A 17,460-nucleotide genomic window follows, 5' to 3' on the forward strand; every position below is an offset into this window, starting at 1 on the left:
GAGCTGCACAACAGGCTTAAAAAATAAGGCCCACACATGTCTAAATCGCCAAACAGCCTGGCTGGCTTTTAACCTGACTTAGCATTATTTGCAGCAGCTTACTGACATGGCCAGTAACTTCACCCATACTAGAATGCATGTCTTGTAATTGAACCACAGATAATGCTGAGCAACATAAAGAATCCAGGAAATACACACATAAAATGTGAACTGCTCACACAGAGCAATAAAGGATCTGGTAGTCCTATGTACATACACAGATTGCTTCTCTGAGCTTCAGGAGCCACGTTTTATGAGTCTTCAATGGCTGCTGCTATGATCTTGCTTTAAAAATCCTCGATCATTTCTAAAATATCCAGTGTACTCAGCCCTACTATGAAACTAATTTATGGCTTTCATATGAAAGCTATAACCCAGTTATAACCTAAGAATATATGGAAGGGGAAGAGGGAGGGGAGGGAGGGGGGAGAATGGGCGGAGGGAGGGTGATTGGTGGGATTACACCTGCAGTGCATCTTACAAGGGTACATGTGAAACTTAGTAAATGTAGAATATAAATGTCTTAACACAATAACTAGGAAAATGCCAGGAAGGCTATGTTAACCAGTGAGATAAAAATATGTCAAATGATCTATAAAACCAGTGTATGGTGCCCCATGATTGCATTAATGTACACAGCTATGATTTAATAATAAAATAAAAATAAATAAAAATCCTTGATGATTTTTCAAGACATTACATTTAGCAAAAGGCACATATCTATTACTCTCAGTACAGAGTTAGCTTACTATTACTAGACATGTTTAGGGCATAGAAATAAAGCTTGCCTTCCAGAGGTTGGATAAAAGAGAAAAAGAGCCTTTTAGAATTAGTAGCTACCACTCTAATCTGAAGCTTGTACTGTCCTTTTCAATCCTACCAGAGAAACAATTAATAAAGGAACCCATTAAGACCTGATTATTGCTGCTAAAAAAGGAAGGTAGAATTTCAGTCCTTTGAAGTAACTGAGAATGATTCAGGCCTCATTACAGAGATATAATCTACATTCATACATTTATGTTAGTGATTCAAATCTATTGGGAGAGATCGAATTCCGTTAAATAGTGCATCTTTCCTGTGGAACTTTTCTCAGGCTTTCTCGGGCTAACCTAAGAGGTGACCTAACAATGCAAAGTAGTGGGGTATTTAGGGATTCAACTGTGCTATAAAAGAAAGGCTGTGCAGAAAAGAAAAAGAAGAATGAGATATAATCTAAAAAGCTATGTCAGCTTTTCCTTTGGGCTGTTTTGTAAATGCCCTTCCTGTCATCACGCTGTACAGAAGAGTAGCGAAAGGGCTCTAGAACTTTCAAATGCTGCACCTGCTACAACTATATTTTAACATGAAAGTTTTAAAGATGTCTTTTCTTTCATTTTAGACAGAAAAAAATAAAACTTCTAGGTAAAAGATCTAAATAGCTTCTACAGGAGCAGAAAGTTGGTAGGGGTGTGTGGGAGAGAGACAGAGAGGAGCTTTAGGTTGGAAGGGTGTCCAGTGTGAGTTAATACTTTTTTTAAATCCCAAGCTGGCATCAATAGTATTGATTCCCAGTGTAAAGAAACTCCCACATAACAAATTCCTGTGTTTGGTAACTTTTCACAGCAGAAACTTTCTTGTATGGTTTCATCAAATGTAAGCTTCTTTAAAAAAAAAAAAAGTAGTTTTAATTAGTTATCAATTCAAACATTTGGATTATTTTGAAACACTGAGCTGAAACTGAGATCCTGGCACTTTCTTTCAAGCAGTTTCCCACTCAGGTATAAAATTGTGAACTTGAAAATTGGAATTAGCGGTATGGGTTTAAATATCCATGCTTTAATCAAAGAGCAGGATTTGTTTGAGGTATGTGCTTTTATTTGCTTAACTTTCCAATTAATAGCTACAGATAGCAGAGCTAATTATATTAAACTCAAAAATCTGCTGTTAGGTTCACCACATTGTTAAAATCTTCTGAATAAGCATTGCAATGAGTTGTAAATAATGCAATTAAAATGTTGATTCTAGCATTAAATTATTCTACTTAAATACTCTGAATGCACAGGAAAATATAAGAGAGCATGCATATAAACCTACTTTTCAAATCACTAAATTATGTAATTGGGCAATTATTCCTAACACGCATCTCTAAAGCTAAATGTTTTTTTAATTTCCTTGTATTTTCTTTGGTTCACAGCAAAGCTTGAGGCCAATGCCATTATAAAGATTCTGGCTTATTGTGTGACTACAGGCTCCTCCGATTAGTTCCCTCCAAATTATTGAGGCAGTTGTTAAACTCTCAAATTCGCCTTGAAGTGTTTTCCTATCTTGGATTGGGAGACTATTAGGTTGAACCGTTTGAAATTGCCACCACTGTAGATGGAAAACATTAAAACATTGGCAGTTTCATAGGCTTCAACAAGACAGAAACGTCCAGCTGCCTTACATAACAAATACTTCACACCAATACACGTTGAGGCAACCCTTCCAGTCAAACTTCGCCTGCTTTAGAGCAATTCTGGAGGAAGTGGTCCTCTAGGAAATGCCTCTCACTCGGATTGGAATGGATTATCGCTGTATTCCCTTCTTTGTGCCTCTTAAACTTTGGCAAAGCCTTTCTAGCCTTGGACTTAGTTCTGCCTCTATCTGGGCTGTGAGCTGGTTTCTGTGAGCAGCGCGGAAGTTGGGAGGTGGTGTGACTGTAGTGCAGTTACGTTGTTAAACAGAACCATTTAAATATCAGATTATAGGTGAACATAGAAAAAATACCCTTTTATGCCAAAATGCAAAGGAAATTGCATAGAAAAGAAAACGGCAGGGTATTCGGTCAAATCGTATTGCAAAATCTTTGCGATGTCCATAAAGTGCGTTCGCTTTGAAGTGCCCGCTTGATTCAGTAAAGGACTCATGTTAGCAATTAGAAATCGGTTACTTGGGTCCCAGATTTTATTTACACCAAGAGAGGCAACTTTTAAAGGTGACGATAAATCTCCCTGAGCTTAAAAATCAGAGAGGGCCAAAGTGTGAACTTTTTACTTCAGCAACGGAAGCAAGAAATCAGTGATTCATTAAAGTGGAGACCTCCTTGGAAGCTGGCAGAGGAGGAAAGGAAGCTAATTATGTGGCCCTTTTCTGTCTCTCTCCGACCAGTTTATAATCGGCTGCTTTGGGGGGGTCTATCCTCAGCATCTTCTGCTTTCTCTCAGCCCCATTCTGGCAGGGGGTTGGGGGGTTGAGGGGTTGCCAGCCAAACACCAAGCTCCAGGTGGCTCCCAAGTACTTCACTGTCAAAAGAAAGGAAAAAAATCAGCATCGGAAAACAAGTGAAAAGGGGGCTCCCCGGAGGGGATTGGTTCCGGCCAGAAGACAGCAAAGTTGGGGGGGGGGGGCGCAGGAGGGTACAGCCGCTGGTGGGCCGCGAAGTTGGAGGGCAGGAGGGTACAGCCGCCGGTGGGCAGCGAATTTGGGGGGCAGGAGGATACAGCCGCCGGTGGGGAGTGAAGTTGGGGGGCAGGAGGGTACAGCCGCCGGTGGGCAGCGAAGTTTGGGGGGCAGGAGGATACAGCCGCCGGTGGGCAGCGAAGTTGGGGGGCAGGAGGGTATAGCCGCCGGTGGGGAGCGAAGTTGGGGGGCAGGAGGATACAGCCGCCGGTGGGGAGCGCTGCGAGCACAGAGCCCTTCGCTGCAACCGGCCTGGGCGGGAGGCGCCGGCAGAGGCGGAGGCTGCGGCGGCAGAAGGAGCCCCGCAGCCCCCAGCTCCGCGCACAGGCATCGCGCTCTCTTCTTGCTCCCCTGCTCTCCCCCCCTCAGCCCTCCCCCTCTCTCTCTCCCTGGCGTTCCCAGCAGCCGAGGGTTTCAGATGTCCCACCGCGGTTTGACCCCCTCCCCCCGCCCCTCCACCCCAGCAAATGAGGTTTGACCAGCAGAGGCAGAGCCCACCTCTGGCTTAGAATCACTGACATTCAGACTCCAGGCTTCAACCTGTTTACAAAGCGGCTTTCCAAGGAAGGGGGGTGGGGGCTAGGGCCAAACAAAACACCAGCCGCCGTCCCCCCAAACAAAAAGTGACTTTCTGGAGCCTTCAAGTCAACAGGCACCACTAAAAACAGAAAAGAAGAGGGGGAAGGAAACGACGGCGAGCGGGCAGCTGCCTCCAGCTCTGACAACTCCTGAAGGACGCACTTTTAGAAGTGGCCAGCGGGCGAGGGCTCTGCCGAGGGGGACCAGAAGGTGCCAACCGCAGAGGGGCGCGGATACCTCCCCCTGCCGCCCACGCCACCCCCTCTGGGTTTTGTTCACCGTGCTGTCATCTGTTTTTCAGACCCTTTTTGCATCTAACATGGTGAAGAAAGGAGTGAGAAGAGAACAAAGTAATTCCTGGGGGAGCGAAGAGCGCTGGTGACCGCCACCACCACTGCGAGCTCCTGCCGCAGCGGCCACCCACGTCCACCATTCGCCGGAGACTGGAGAGGCGCAGGCGGCGAATCCGAGAAAGGAGCGAGACAGCGGCTCTCCCCGGGAGTTATGGATGTTGGCGCATTCGCTTCTGGCCAGATCCGCGCCCAGAGGGAGCTAACCAGCAGCAGCCACCTTCAGCGGTTTCCCTGCCTTGCCCCAGGTCTTACCCTTCCAGTATGTTCCTTCTGATGAGACAATTTCCAGTGCCGAGAGTTTCAGTACAATGTGGAAATGGATACTGACACATTGTGCCTCAGCCTCTCCCCACCTGCCCGGCTGCTGCTGCTGCTTCTTGTTGCTGTTCTTGGTGTCTTCTGTCCCCGCCACCTGCCAAGCCCTTGGTCAGGACATGGTGTCACCCGAAGCCACCAACTCTTCCTCCTCCTCCTCCTCCTCCTCTCCTTCCAGTGCGGGGAGGCATGTGCGGAGCTACAATCACCTCCAAGGAGATGTCCGCTGGAGAAAGCTCTTCTCTTTCACCAAGTACTTTCTCAAGATTGAGAAGAACGGGAAGGTCGGCGGTACCAAGAAGGAGAACTGCCCGTACAGTAAGTCCCGAACGCGCGCCCCTAGTCCTTCCAGTTGTCCGCTCCCAGCCCGCACGGTGGGGGGAGAAATCTGTTCCAGATGTGGCCAGCTAAATATTTACGTCCCCAGCCCCTGTAAAATGATTAAGCGGGATACTTTCACACTAAATCCCCCCCCCCCGCCAGTATATACGTCGTGCTGCCTCCTCGCCCCTAGGCGCGCTCTCTCCACACCGCCACCCTTGCCCCCTCCCCGCCCCTGGCTCTGGTGTATCCTGTCACTTGCTGGACCACACAGGGCACGAAGAGGGCGGCTGCGGCGCAAAGGTGCCCCTTTCTGCCTCCACCGCCCTTCCCCACCTTGTCCAAACATCTCCTTTTCCTTCCTCCTGGATGTAGCTCAAGTAAACACATTTTGTTTCTTTTCGCTGGCAATCTTGTTACGAGTTTTGGGACAGGCTCCTCAAGCTGAAAATAATTATCCACTGTCAATTATAGGGGCTTTATGGAAACTTTATTTAAGAGAGAAAAGTAGTTTCCCAGCCCCGTCCTTTTACCCCACCACCTCTAGATAGAAGCGAAAAGCATTTTTTCTGGTTTTGATTCTTTCTTTCTTTTCTTCCTTTCCTGGTCCTGGTTTGAGGGCTTGCAGTCCACGCAGTGGGCTTTTCAGGCAGGACCGCGGCGATTTGTCTTCCGCCTGCCTTCGCTCTGGGTAACATGATGCTCCTGTCTGCATCGTCAATAGCGTGTGCGCTGCTTCGTGGTGTCCTGCTGTACTGTTTCTTCTGAAACCTCTCATATTGCAGAGCCATACTACTACACCATTGTAAACATCTGGGACGGGATTCATACAGACCTCACACAAATTTCATTGTCATTCTTTTATTTTCAAAATAAAAGTCATAAGTCCGTTTCCATGGGTATAGTTTCTCCCATACTGGGAGGTTTCCTCCTCAGTATACATTATGCCTGGGATCCCGAGAAGTGTCTCTCTCTCTCTCTCTCAGTATGGGTGTGGGCTGGATAGGGAAGGGAGGAGGAGAGAAGGGGTGGATACTGTGTCTCTTCTTGAATCAATCCAACAAAGCCAGATTACTCTGTTGCTTCCTTTCCTGGTTACTTTCAAGTGGTGAGAATTACTCATCTTCTATTGATTGTTATTTGAAAGGATCCCAAGGCTATGTAAAGGCACGCAGAAGACAGCAGACAATGACATTTAAACATCTTTCATGAGCACTTAGCATTACCTCAGTGGTAACTTCCCTGTCGCCTTTAATGGAATTTTTCCTGTGTACTGGTTGTTGGGAAGTCCAAGCATATATTTGTCAGCTAACCTAAATTTGTGCATGACATATGTCAAGATTCCTTGGTTCGCAAAGTACCAGGTCTAGCATTTTATTTTTGAATTGAGATTTGTAAGAGTTAAGACTTGGTTTTCGTCCTTGGGAACTCAGACACATTGAACATTGAGTTCCATTCCTCCTCAGCTACAACTTCTAGTTACTAAAATTAACAACATGTTTACAAGTAATAAAATTATTTGTAGAAGTATTTTAAAGTGTTCCATTTTAGGTTTAGTACTAGAGATATTAAATAGTCCATTCTGATTCATAGAAAGTGCCTATCATTAATGGTGAAGATTATTTTTGTCTCAAAGTCATTTGTTATTTCAATTCATTGGATGCTATGTGTAGACTCTATGGTTCTTGATTAAAATTAAAAACCTTCGTTTACTTCTAAAAAAAAAAAATATTTGTTAGTGTCATTCAATTAGGAGGGTGGGAAAGAAGCTGTCCACACAGTGGACTGAGCAGAGTGCTGGGAATTAAAAAATAAACAAGAAACAAGTCCATACTATTTTAGTTTATGCAACTTAAATTACTGTTTTCTAAAATAACGATCACTGTGTGATTATCTAGCAAAAGGATTTCCATGATACACATTGAATTTTATTTTTACAATATGAATTAACTGCAAAGAGAAAAGCGTACAATTTTCATTGTATAAAATGGATGTAGAAAAGTTCCATCCTAATGGTCCAAAATGTACTTGTATCTCTTCCATATGGTAAGGTATATTAATATTCCTTGTTAAAGTTACAAGCTAAATATTTTGCATAGCAATAAAATCTTAATCAATGGATAAAAATGAAAGAAGAGAGGTTCACTTGGCTAAATGTTATCAAGTCATAAATAATTTAGGCTTTCCAAGAACATCTGTATCAAAACATAGCAAGTAACAAGTAGAGGTTGAAAAAGACTTAATTTCACGTGTGGCTAGGGAATCAGAATGCTGCTACAATTTCCAACTGGACTGATTCAGCTGAAATACATGGTGTCATGAAGATATTGTCTAAATGTTGGGTAATTACATGTGAACAAACTCTTGCCATGCCTACAGGGTAGCCAGCCACCGGTACACCAAATGGTAGCCTGTTAAATATTAGGATGTCTAACCTCTGAAGAGTGTCAGTTCCTTTTCCAAAAACCACATTTCAGTAACATTTTCCTAAACAGATTATTAACTATTCTCATTAGAGAAAGAAAGCTATTCTTTTGAGATCTGCTTATTTGAAGATTAGTTTTCTTTGTTACTTTTAACTCTGGCATTATTGCTGCTATAATACAATAATGTCTTATCTAAGAGGTTATATTTTTGTGAAGTCCTGGGTAATTAAACAACTGTTTTGCATTTTCCAGCAAAATGCTAAGGAAAGAAAAGTAAGGGGAAAAAAGTAAGGAAATAACCTATAAGTCTTACAGAATTATTTTAATTTCTATTTCCAAAGTTCAATCCCAGAAATTGGATGGTTCTAAAAATATTCCATGTGCTAAAGAAACTCTTCTTAGTTTAAAGGATTATTATGATTTGTTTTTGATTCCTTCTTTGCCATCATATGAAAGTGGAATAAAGAGAGCAGAGGTAAATTATGTTTCTCCTGCTAGAAGTCTGAGAAAGCTTGAATAATTTAGAATCGCTGTGGTGTATCTGTCACTAGATGTGTGCAGGCTCATTTAGGTTTTGTTTTATCATTCTTTACATGTAGAGCTTTGCCCTTGAAACATTACCACTCGGCTCCAGTTCTGGCCTCTTAGAAAGGCTGGATACAGCTGTTAGGTACCCTTGCAACTGGGACCAGTTGACTTATTTCTGGACATGAGTAAAACAGCTGTGGGCTTCTCCCATGGTTGTCATTTATATAAAAGAGGAATCTAGTGAAAGGAAAATGTATCCCTAAACTTGAGACAACTCAGGATGGATTCCCAAAGTGGAAAGTCACAGAGCTGATGGACCTTTCTAGGAAGGGAAAAATAGAGAAATCAATATATTTTGAATATGTGTCATGTGCCTTTTCTCTTTAAATATATATTTCATTTGATACTCCCCAGAGGACTATGATTTAGCTATGACTATCCACATTTTTCAAACATAAAATAAAAGCTTAGAAAGTAAATTGTCCAAGGTCATTCAATTAGAATTTGGCAGAACCAGGATTAAAGCCTAAGCCTATTTGGCTATATCTCTCCTTATTTACTGTACCTATCTGCTACTTCTAACACTGCTATCGATTTGTTAGAATTAGACACCACAAATATCAAAAAGCCAAATTATCCGAAACCTTACTTGCTTTTTATTATGGGCACCAGGAGCTCTTTAGAATTGAATTGGAACAGAAGGAAATGAGAGTGGAATAGACATAAAATATGTTAGATACATCATTGAGGGTGGCCACTCGGTATCAGACAACATTAGCATATTATCTAGGTGAAATCTCTCTTTTAATATTATGTTTGGAAATATCATTGCTTATGGACACACACAAAATACGCATACATCAATCTCACTTATGGTAACAGAGCTCATTAAGAATACATGACCATTTAAGAAAACTCCATGAATGGCATTGTGAATAGTAATTGTTTACAGCTGAGGGCCAAATGCTTAATTGTTCCCATGTGTAATAAAATAATTTGATTGTAAATACCTGTGGGAAATTGGGCTGTTGCAGAAACTTCTGATACATGACTTTAAAAAGGGCAAAATCTTGGAGACTTAACGGTAGATACATTATCTTAATAATGAGCTTTAAAATGAGTCTGCAAATCAGAAAGGCATGTGACTGCATAAAAATGACAGGTGAAAGGCTTATATTACTATTTTTAAATCAGAACTAGAGCTTATTGCAGGAAGCTAAATAAAGTGAGAAAAATAATTGTGGGAGGAAATATTTTTTCCTAATAAATACATTAATGTTTTCTGGGGAGAAAAAGCTATGAGCAATTTATGGCTTCCACTGATATCTTATTTCAGTTGTGGTTGTTTCTAGAATTTGGTTGTATAATTTATAACCACCAGCATTTAATCATGAGCATCGGAGATTTATGAAGGTGAAAGGCACTGTATTTAATGTTTACATGACACTGTCCTGTTACCTTACTGCATTCCTACCATATGGACCCTCCGCCTTGATGGCTTTATCATAAATCCACTAAAAATGCACAATTCAAGAGAGTTTCCTCTTCATAAACCTGATTTATAACCACCTACTAGAAGAAACCCAAGAAAACAGTGGGCAGGAATCACATATCAGTATCAGAGCATGGGAATTCAGAGACACTAATCTGTAGGTCTTGAGTATCTAAGTAATGTGGCCTACCTTTTAAAAGCAAGAGTTTTCAAAAAATATTATTTAAGCACAGAGTTGGAGTTCTTATGTTTTTATTTTTTGGAGGCAAAGTCTCTCTCTGTTACCCATGCTAGAGTGTCATGGCATTGGCCTAGCTCACTGCAATCTCAAACTCCTGGATCCAAGCTATCCTCCAGCCTCAGTTTCCTGAGTATTTGGGACTACAGGTGGCCACCACCACAAAGCTCAGCAGGTCTCAGGCTGCTCTCAAACTCCAGAGCTCCAAGGATCCTCCCACTTTGGCTGCCCAGAGTGCTAGGGTTACAGGAGTGAGCCACCACTCAGGCCTAATCACAGAGTTTTTAAAAAGAGGAAAAGAAGAACTGTTTCTGGTAGAATCAAAGAAACTCTGTTGTATGCATATTTCTTCTACATTTTTACTATCCAGTTCAGAGTGAAAAACCTATTCTGGTGCATTTCTTTAGAATTTAAAGAACTTACAGCAGAACACAAAGGAGCACTTTAAATTCCTTTACAAGTACCTTAATGTTCGGAGGCAAACTACATTTATTATCCAAACGTCTAACTTTCTACAAGCCAAAATGCTGGAAAAAAGTTGACAGCTCATTTGAAATGGAACTAATGTTCCTCACATTTATGAGCTGCCTATGAACATCTACATCTTCCTTAAGCCTTACATGTCTCCTTGCTTATCCAAAATTGTGGTGCAAATGATATTTCTTTATTATGCTTCAGAAAGAAGAGTAATACATGTGTGTTAGTTCAAAGTGATTTTAATCTATCTTAACATTAATTCTGTGAACTCTGCAATGAAGAGTAATTCAAGTGACATTTTTAGTATTACTGTTCCAACATTTGTCAACATTAATAGTTGATGTTTGCTTAAGTAAGTAAAATATTAGCATTTTCCTTCCAGAACTTAAAGATTTCTTTTAATTTTCCAGTAAGACAGGGCATAACATTCATGTTTACATAATTTTAATGCAGTTTGATCACAGTCTAGAAATGTAATGAACTTCATTTTGTCTCAAATCCTTCTCCTTTATGCAAAACTTTCTTAATCTCCCATGGGATACTACAATGATTTAAGATGACTTGCATTTGCCATTTGACCAAGGGTGTTTGTTACATGGTTTTGCATATATAAAATATTTGCTTTTTATGATAGGTATTCTTTTTTCTCAGTACATGTTACCTTTTACCTGTGACAGTCAGTCAATATACATACAAAGAAATGTGCCTTTGAAATTAGTGAAAGGAAATATACTTGCATCTTGGGAAGCCACCAGTGATAACTCTGATACTGAATTAATGAGGACAAAATGTTGATGCCTTACAGAATCAAAACTCGGTATTTAATATGTACACAATTTATACAAATAGAAAGTTTCAAGATATATAAAAGGGAGCCAGGTCACCCATGAAATAATGGCCTTAAAGGCTCCCTTGCTTTTAAATCAGATCTGCTGTGTTCTTTCTTTGAACACTATGTTCTAATTGGAATAATAAATCAAAGAAGACACACAGAGTAGATTCCCATGTAAGGTGGAAAACTGGACAGTGACTTTTTACTGCTGTTAACACATGCATCCAATTACCATTTGATAGATTCATTGTGCTGGCCGTAAAGCATTAACTCATTTTATAGTTCACCTAATAATTCTTGATGTTAAATCTATCCACCTTTACCTATTCCTAATCTGTCAGTATTTGTGTTATTAATCAAGAATACTCAAATGTTTGGCATGCTTCCTTCAATGAATCTCATTGAGATATTGAGATATTAATGAATCATCTAACTAACCCTAGTAAAAGGCAAAATATAGATTAAGTTGATGTACCCCAAACTTCAATTTTTAACTAAACAAACTTTATAATTTTACCGCTACTATAAACTAATTCTGAATAGTGTGGGTGAAATGCAAATTAATTGTGAATACCATAGGATAGCCTCAAGATTTAGAGCTTTTACAAAGGAATTTTAATATTTTTTCTATGATCATTATTGCAGTCTTTCAGGGACCTTGTGTTAATATGCTTTGCTAGTAAATATACATGTTCTTTTATCCTTAGCCTTTTTTTCTTTTTTTTTTTTAAGATATTGATCCTCCATTGAGGACAAGTTGCGTATTCATAAATTTTGTTTGTTTGTTTGTTTTTACAATTCAAGGCTAATTCAAGGTTTTGCTTTGAGGTATTCTATGACAACACTCTTCTGGGGCATTGTGAATCCCTGATATTTTACTGTTTCTTCACCACTCCATTAATTTCTCCACCTTGCTTGGTTGATTGGATTTTTCCTACTTGGTTGGTTGTGTTTGGCTTTTTCCCTGGTTTACAAAGACAGTGTGTACTTTTGAGGCGAGGGACATTCAGCAGCATTTCTTAGCACCCCAGGTGATGTTTGGGGCCAGAGGCCTAGATATTTTTGGATATGAAACATTCAAAACTGATCATATATATTCTATGCACAAAAATCTTCAACAATGCAAAATATCTTCTTCAATGTACTCCATTGGAAACCCCTTCTCATTTTGAAGATCCAGTGAAGTCTTCCGTATCCCAGAACTCAAGTCTTGGTGAAGTGGACAAACCTTAGAAAGTGCCCTTCTGAGAAGGAATAGTCATTGTCAGGAGGTCATCATTCTGCATATTTCCTCCAGATTAATTCTCCAAGTAACTCTCCCTGCAGCTTCAGTTTACTTTACTTCTAATTTTTTTTTTTTTAGTACCTGTAATACTTACTGGCTACTTTGTCATTTTCCTTACCTTTTTGCCTTTGTCAGGACTCCTGTAAGAGAAAGAAAGTGAAGATGATTTAGGAAATCTAATTCTTACTTTTCTTCAATCTTGGTCATCATTTATTTCAAAGAGGGTGAATGCTGATTTGGAGGTCTTTGATATTTCCGACTTCCAGAATGTCACTTAGATTATTATTAAATTCCAACCAAATGTAGGTAGTCTTTTAAAACAAAATCTGTGTTCTCATGAATAGTGGTTATTAAAGGGGAAGTAATATAAAATATATATGTACATGTACTTTGATTAACCAACTATAGAAATGCACAAGTCTTTATTAGGAATATTTTGAAACACTGATAACAGTTAGCACCTGAATTTACGTTGTGTATGTTCACTTCTGAGAAAAAAAATTTGGCACTCATTGCTGAATTAGATTTTATATTTATTATATATAGAATCTGACAATTTATGCATCTTAAATTTATCTGTAACTGTAATAATAATTAAAAGTCAGATGTCTCTTTTAAAATGTTAGGTAATTTTATTGATAGAATTATTAAAATAATAATCAATATTCTGTAGCATGTAGAAAATGTTAACATATGACACTGATGTACATGCCATTTATGACACAGAATGAAAGAGAATGAAATATATTTATAAGGCTATTAATAGCAGTAATTACCAGATCTCTTTTTTAGAATATCTTGATATGTGGAAAGATATGATTTCTATAAACATGGAAAAAGTGCTAGAGATACTAATTAGATTATAGTATAAAAACTTGATGAATGAAAATGCCTAAGAGTGTTTTAATGCTGACACCCAAGAAGCAAGAGAGATAGCAGAGACCACATAGAAAAAGGGAAAAGTGGAAGAGGCCATGGAGGGTTTGCACAGATTCTGTGAAGGGAGAAGATGTTTTCCTGAAGTGATGAGGACAGGATCCTGAAGATCAAGCTGAGGAGGAGCACTGGAAAAGGAGTGACAGGACAAGAAAGGTCTGAGCAAAGTAGAACCCGGGCCCTGGCATTTGACTGGTTGTTAAATTAACTGCAGTGAGATCCTGTGATCTAAGGGGAATCCCACAGAAGAAATCTCAGCCATGGAACCAAAGTAGGAAAGGCTGAGCCCCCGTTCCTGCCTGTGAGGCAGTATGACAGAGTGATTAAAAGTGTGGGCTTTGATTCTATAGAGGCCCAGAGTGAAAGTAGACTTGGAAACTACAAGCCTGGATGGAAATTTCCAGATGAGAGTATACGAGATCTGACAATTAAGTTGGTGACCTTATCCCCATGGCTGAATATCGCTATAGTCACCTTTGAAGAACTCCCTTTGGGCCTCTGGTGATGTAGTGATATTCAGCAATGAGAGATGTGGCACTTTTTCTATGATGAGTTTGTGAACTTAATTGCCTGACCTCATATTACTTCATCAATAAAACAAGGACATTAACAATACCTCTTTCCTACTGGTAAAGATTAAATAAAATCATGTATTCATTCACTGACTCATTCAGCAGAAATTTGAATGTCTGCTTCACGTCAGATACTCAGTGAGATACTGAGACCGTAAGGTATTGAAGTTAGTATTTCTGCTCTCAATGAACTTATACTCTACAGATAGTGTCAAACAACAACAACAACAACAACAAGTAAGCCAAGCGATATGTGATTAAAAAAAAAAAAAAGATTGGGGTGAGGGTTATGGAAGAAACAAGTGAGTGCTTAAAAAAAACACCTGGGAACTCTACCAAACAACATGGCTAGAGAAGTGCTTTGAAGAGGCAGCTGGAAAGGAGCCTCCCATGGGGAGAGCTGGGTGCCTCCTTCAGCAAGCAGAGAAGGGAGAAGGAATGTGAATTCTGGACTTGGAAGAAGGTTGGAGTTAATGTTAGCTTGATTTTATCCTTGTATCCTCATAGTTAGCCTTTGAAGATACTACTGGGACTGCCTCGGATGGTTTCCCTGCTTTCGTTCCCAGCTTTCCTTTCTTTCAGATTTCAGTTAGACTCATCTCTAGGAAGCATTCCAGACCACTCTACTATCCTCTCAAATCTTGTGCTGTCCCAGAACCCTGTACTTGGTATTATACTTCTACAATTCTACATTTGATTGATTGACTATTTACCTATCTAGTTTTCTCCTAAACAGAAAAGTTGTTGAGGGTGAGGACGTCTCAGTGACCTTTACATGCAAGTACTTAAAATAGTGTCTAGTGTATAATAGGTCCTCTTTTATATATTTATTTATATATTTATTATTAAGTACATTTCTCCTTTTAACTGCATGACCTTGATCACATTACTTGGACTTTGATTCAGTCATCTGTTCTGGAAAATGTGACTACTATACTACCTAACTAAAAATGAAATGTTCTCATAAAATTTCATTCATTTCTAAGTTCTATAATTCTGAAAACTCGCAAAATAAGTGTTAGTAAGGCTATCATTATTTAACTGAAGTAAAGCACTTAAATTCCTCCAAATTTCTGAATCAAAATTATGTAATCACAAACTGGATAATTTTTTGTATTTCTCCAATTTTCCTATCAGAGGTTACTATTAATTATGGTTGGTAGTGATTAGCAATGACTTTACTGCCCTTCAAAATTCCTGCTGGATGTGAGACAGTCTTATAGGTTTCAGAGTTGTGTTTGGATTCTGGGATAATTTGGTGGCAATTGAAATGAGCAATTCTTACTAATTATTTTAGTGAGGAAGGAAAAAATACTGCAAAGAGTGGGAGTAAAGAGAGATGGTTTGTAGTCTTGGCTATGTCAAAATATTTACTATATGATCTTAAGCAGATCATTTACTTTATCTTAACCTTAGAGATGTAATCTAAAAAATGAGTATATTGAACCAATTATGAAAATAGTTTAGTATATTCATTTCATAGATTAAGGTCCACATCCCAGGACATAGTATATTAGGAAATAACAGCTATCGTATGCTAAATAATGGTCACGCAAAGACATCGTGTCCTAATGTCTGGAATCTGTGAATGTTCCTTTATATGGTAAAGTTTTTGCAGAGGTGATTACAGTAGGGATCTTGAGATGAGATTTTCTTGCATTATCTAAGTAGTTAGTCCTTCTTTAAATGCCATTATTAAAATTAGGAGAGAGACACAGGGGGAATTAGACATACATAGAAGGCAGAAGGCAATTTGACAATGGAAACAGAAAGATTCAAAGATACGATGTTGTTGGCTTTGAAAGTGGATGAAGGATTTATGAGCTGACGAATATGCTCTAGAAGACAGAAGAGACAAGATTATCTTCCTGGAACCTATAGAGAAACTTGGAACTTCTGACACCTTGATTTAGGTTCAGTAAAATTGACCTTGGGTTCTGACCTCCAGAACTGTGAGAGTATAGATTTATAAATTTACATGTTTAAAGACATCAACTTTGATAACTTTCTACCCAATAGAAACAATGAGGTGTTGTTATAGCAAACACCTACAAATGTGGAAGTGGCTATGGAATTGAATAGTGAGTATAAGCTGGATGAACTTTCATGCACATGATAAAAAAAGACTAGATTTTCTTAAATAGACTTCTGTTAGAAATATGAACATTAAAGGAGCTCTGCTGAGGACATAGGAGGAGAGGAGCGGTACGGTAGACAAAGCCTATCTCACATATATATAGATACACACATATGTACACACGTATATATCATCATAAACAGTATTTTGGTATAAATATGAGTAATAAAAGTGTTTTCGGTGAGATCTCAAGAGGTAATAAAGAACAAATTATTAGAAATTGGAGGACAGGCAACATTTGCTATAGAGTGTCAGAAATTTGGCTTAACTATATCCTACAGTTTTGTGCAAAGCAGAATTTCTAAGTGGTAAATTTGCTGAGGAAATTTTGAAGCGAAGTGTTGAATGATGACCTTGGTTTCTTCTTGCTGCTCGTAGTAAAAGGGGTGGGGGGAAGCAAAGGGAGAACTGTTAAGCAAAATGCAAACAGCATTCGATGATCAGCAAAATGTTCAGCTTATCCTGATTGCAAACATCACTAAGTGAGGAGATTCACGGTTAGGAGGGTATGCTCTGAAGAGAAGACCGCCAATCTTCTGCGACCACTGAAGAGCTGAGACGTGTGACTGGTGGATTTCATCAGTCATCTCAACGAAAACGATCTCCCGTGAGATTACATGGGAAAGATCTGTGGAGGAGCCTCTGGTGGCATGAGTCCCCACAACGCACGCAGAAAGCTCACAAAGTTTTTGAGAATGTTGTATCAGCAGAAACACAGATGACATGAGCTAAAAGGGTCAAAGAACACAATGAAGAAACGCTGTCAGACTCCCAAAATTCTACAGGCACAAAATTTAGCTACAAACACATGATAGTTTTCAAAAAAATCCCTCTGACTACAGAGCCGTAGGCACAAAGGAGGTGCCTTGGACACAGAGGCAGGACCTCAAGCCACAAATGATTGTTCCCAGACCTTGAAACCTCAGTACGTTTGCCCTGCTTGGTTTTGAAATTGCTTGGGACTGGTGATTTATTTCTCCTTAGCATTTTTATCCTTTTGGAATGAGGATGTTTATGATGGTTATTATTAAGTTGAATTCACCCTTATATTTTGAGAACTGATCAGTTGCTTTCATAGGATGAGTGGTGGAGAATAACTTTGCCCCAGGATGGATCATATGCAGAGTCTCATCCATGCCTGATTTAGATTATTTAGATGGCAAGATTTGTGATTCCTGGAACCGTGCCTATTAGTTTATACAATGAAGTTTTATGGGTTGATTAAATTAAGGATTTTGAGCTGAAAGGGTTATCTTGGATTATCCAGGGAGGCCCTAAATGTCCTCACAAATGTCCTGATAAAAGGGAAGCAGAGGGAGATTAGATGTACACACAGAGGGCAGAAGGTGATTTGAGGATAGAAACAGGTTTGAAGATGCCACACTGCTGGCTTTGGACAGAGCAGAAGAGTCATGGGCTGAGGAATGTGGCTCTGGAAGCTGACTGAGACACTGAATGGTCGCTCCCCTGGAGAGCCTCTGGAGGGCACGCAGCCCTGCCAACACTTTGGTTT

General features: G+C 39.7%; 1 protein-coding gene across 2 annotated transcripts in view; it reads left to right on the plus strand.

Annotated features, from left to right (window-relative positions):
• Positions 1–3,976: 3,976 nt before the first annotated feature.
• The window catches only part of FGF10 (fibroblast growth factor 10), a 91,585-nt gene continuing 78,101 nt past the window's right edge, over positions 3,977–17,460 (plus strand). Inside the window, exons 1-2 of one of the 2 annotated variants that reach the window (XM_053591022.1) lie at positions 3,977–4,245; positions 4,337–5,021. In XM_053591022.1, coding sequence (XP_053446997.1) covers positions 4,697–5,021 — 325 coding nt within the window. In that variant the 5' untranslated portion in view covers positions 3,977–4,245; positions 4,337–4,696. Of the gene's footprint in view, positions 5,022–17,460 lie in introns of both variants that reach the window. The other variant, XM_053591011.1, reaches the window with a different exon arrangement.

The sequence above is a fragment of the Nycticebus coucang genome, chromosome 1 (genome assembly GCF_027406575.1).
Source record: "Nycticebus coucang isolate mNycCou1 chromosome 1, mNycCou1.pri, whole genome shotgun sequence".
NCBI lineage: Eukaryota > Metazoa > Chordata > Mammalia > Primates > Lorisidae > Nycticebus > Nycticebus coucang.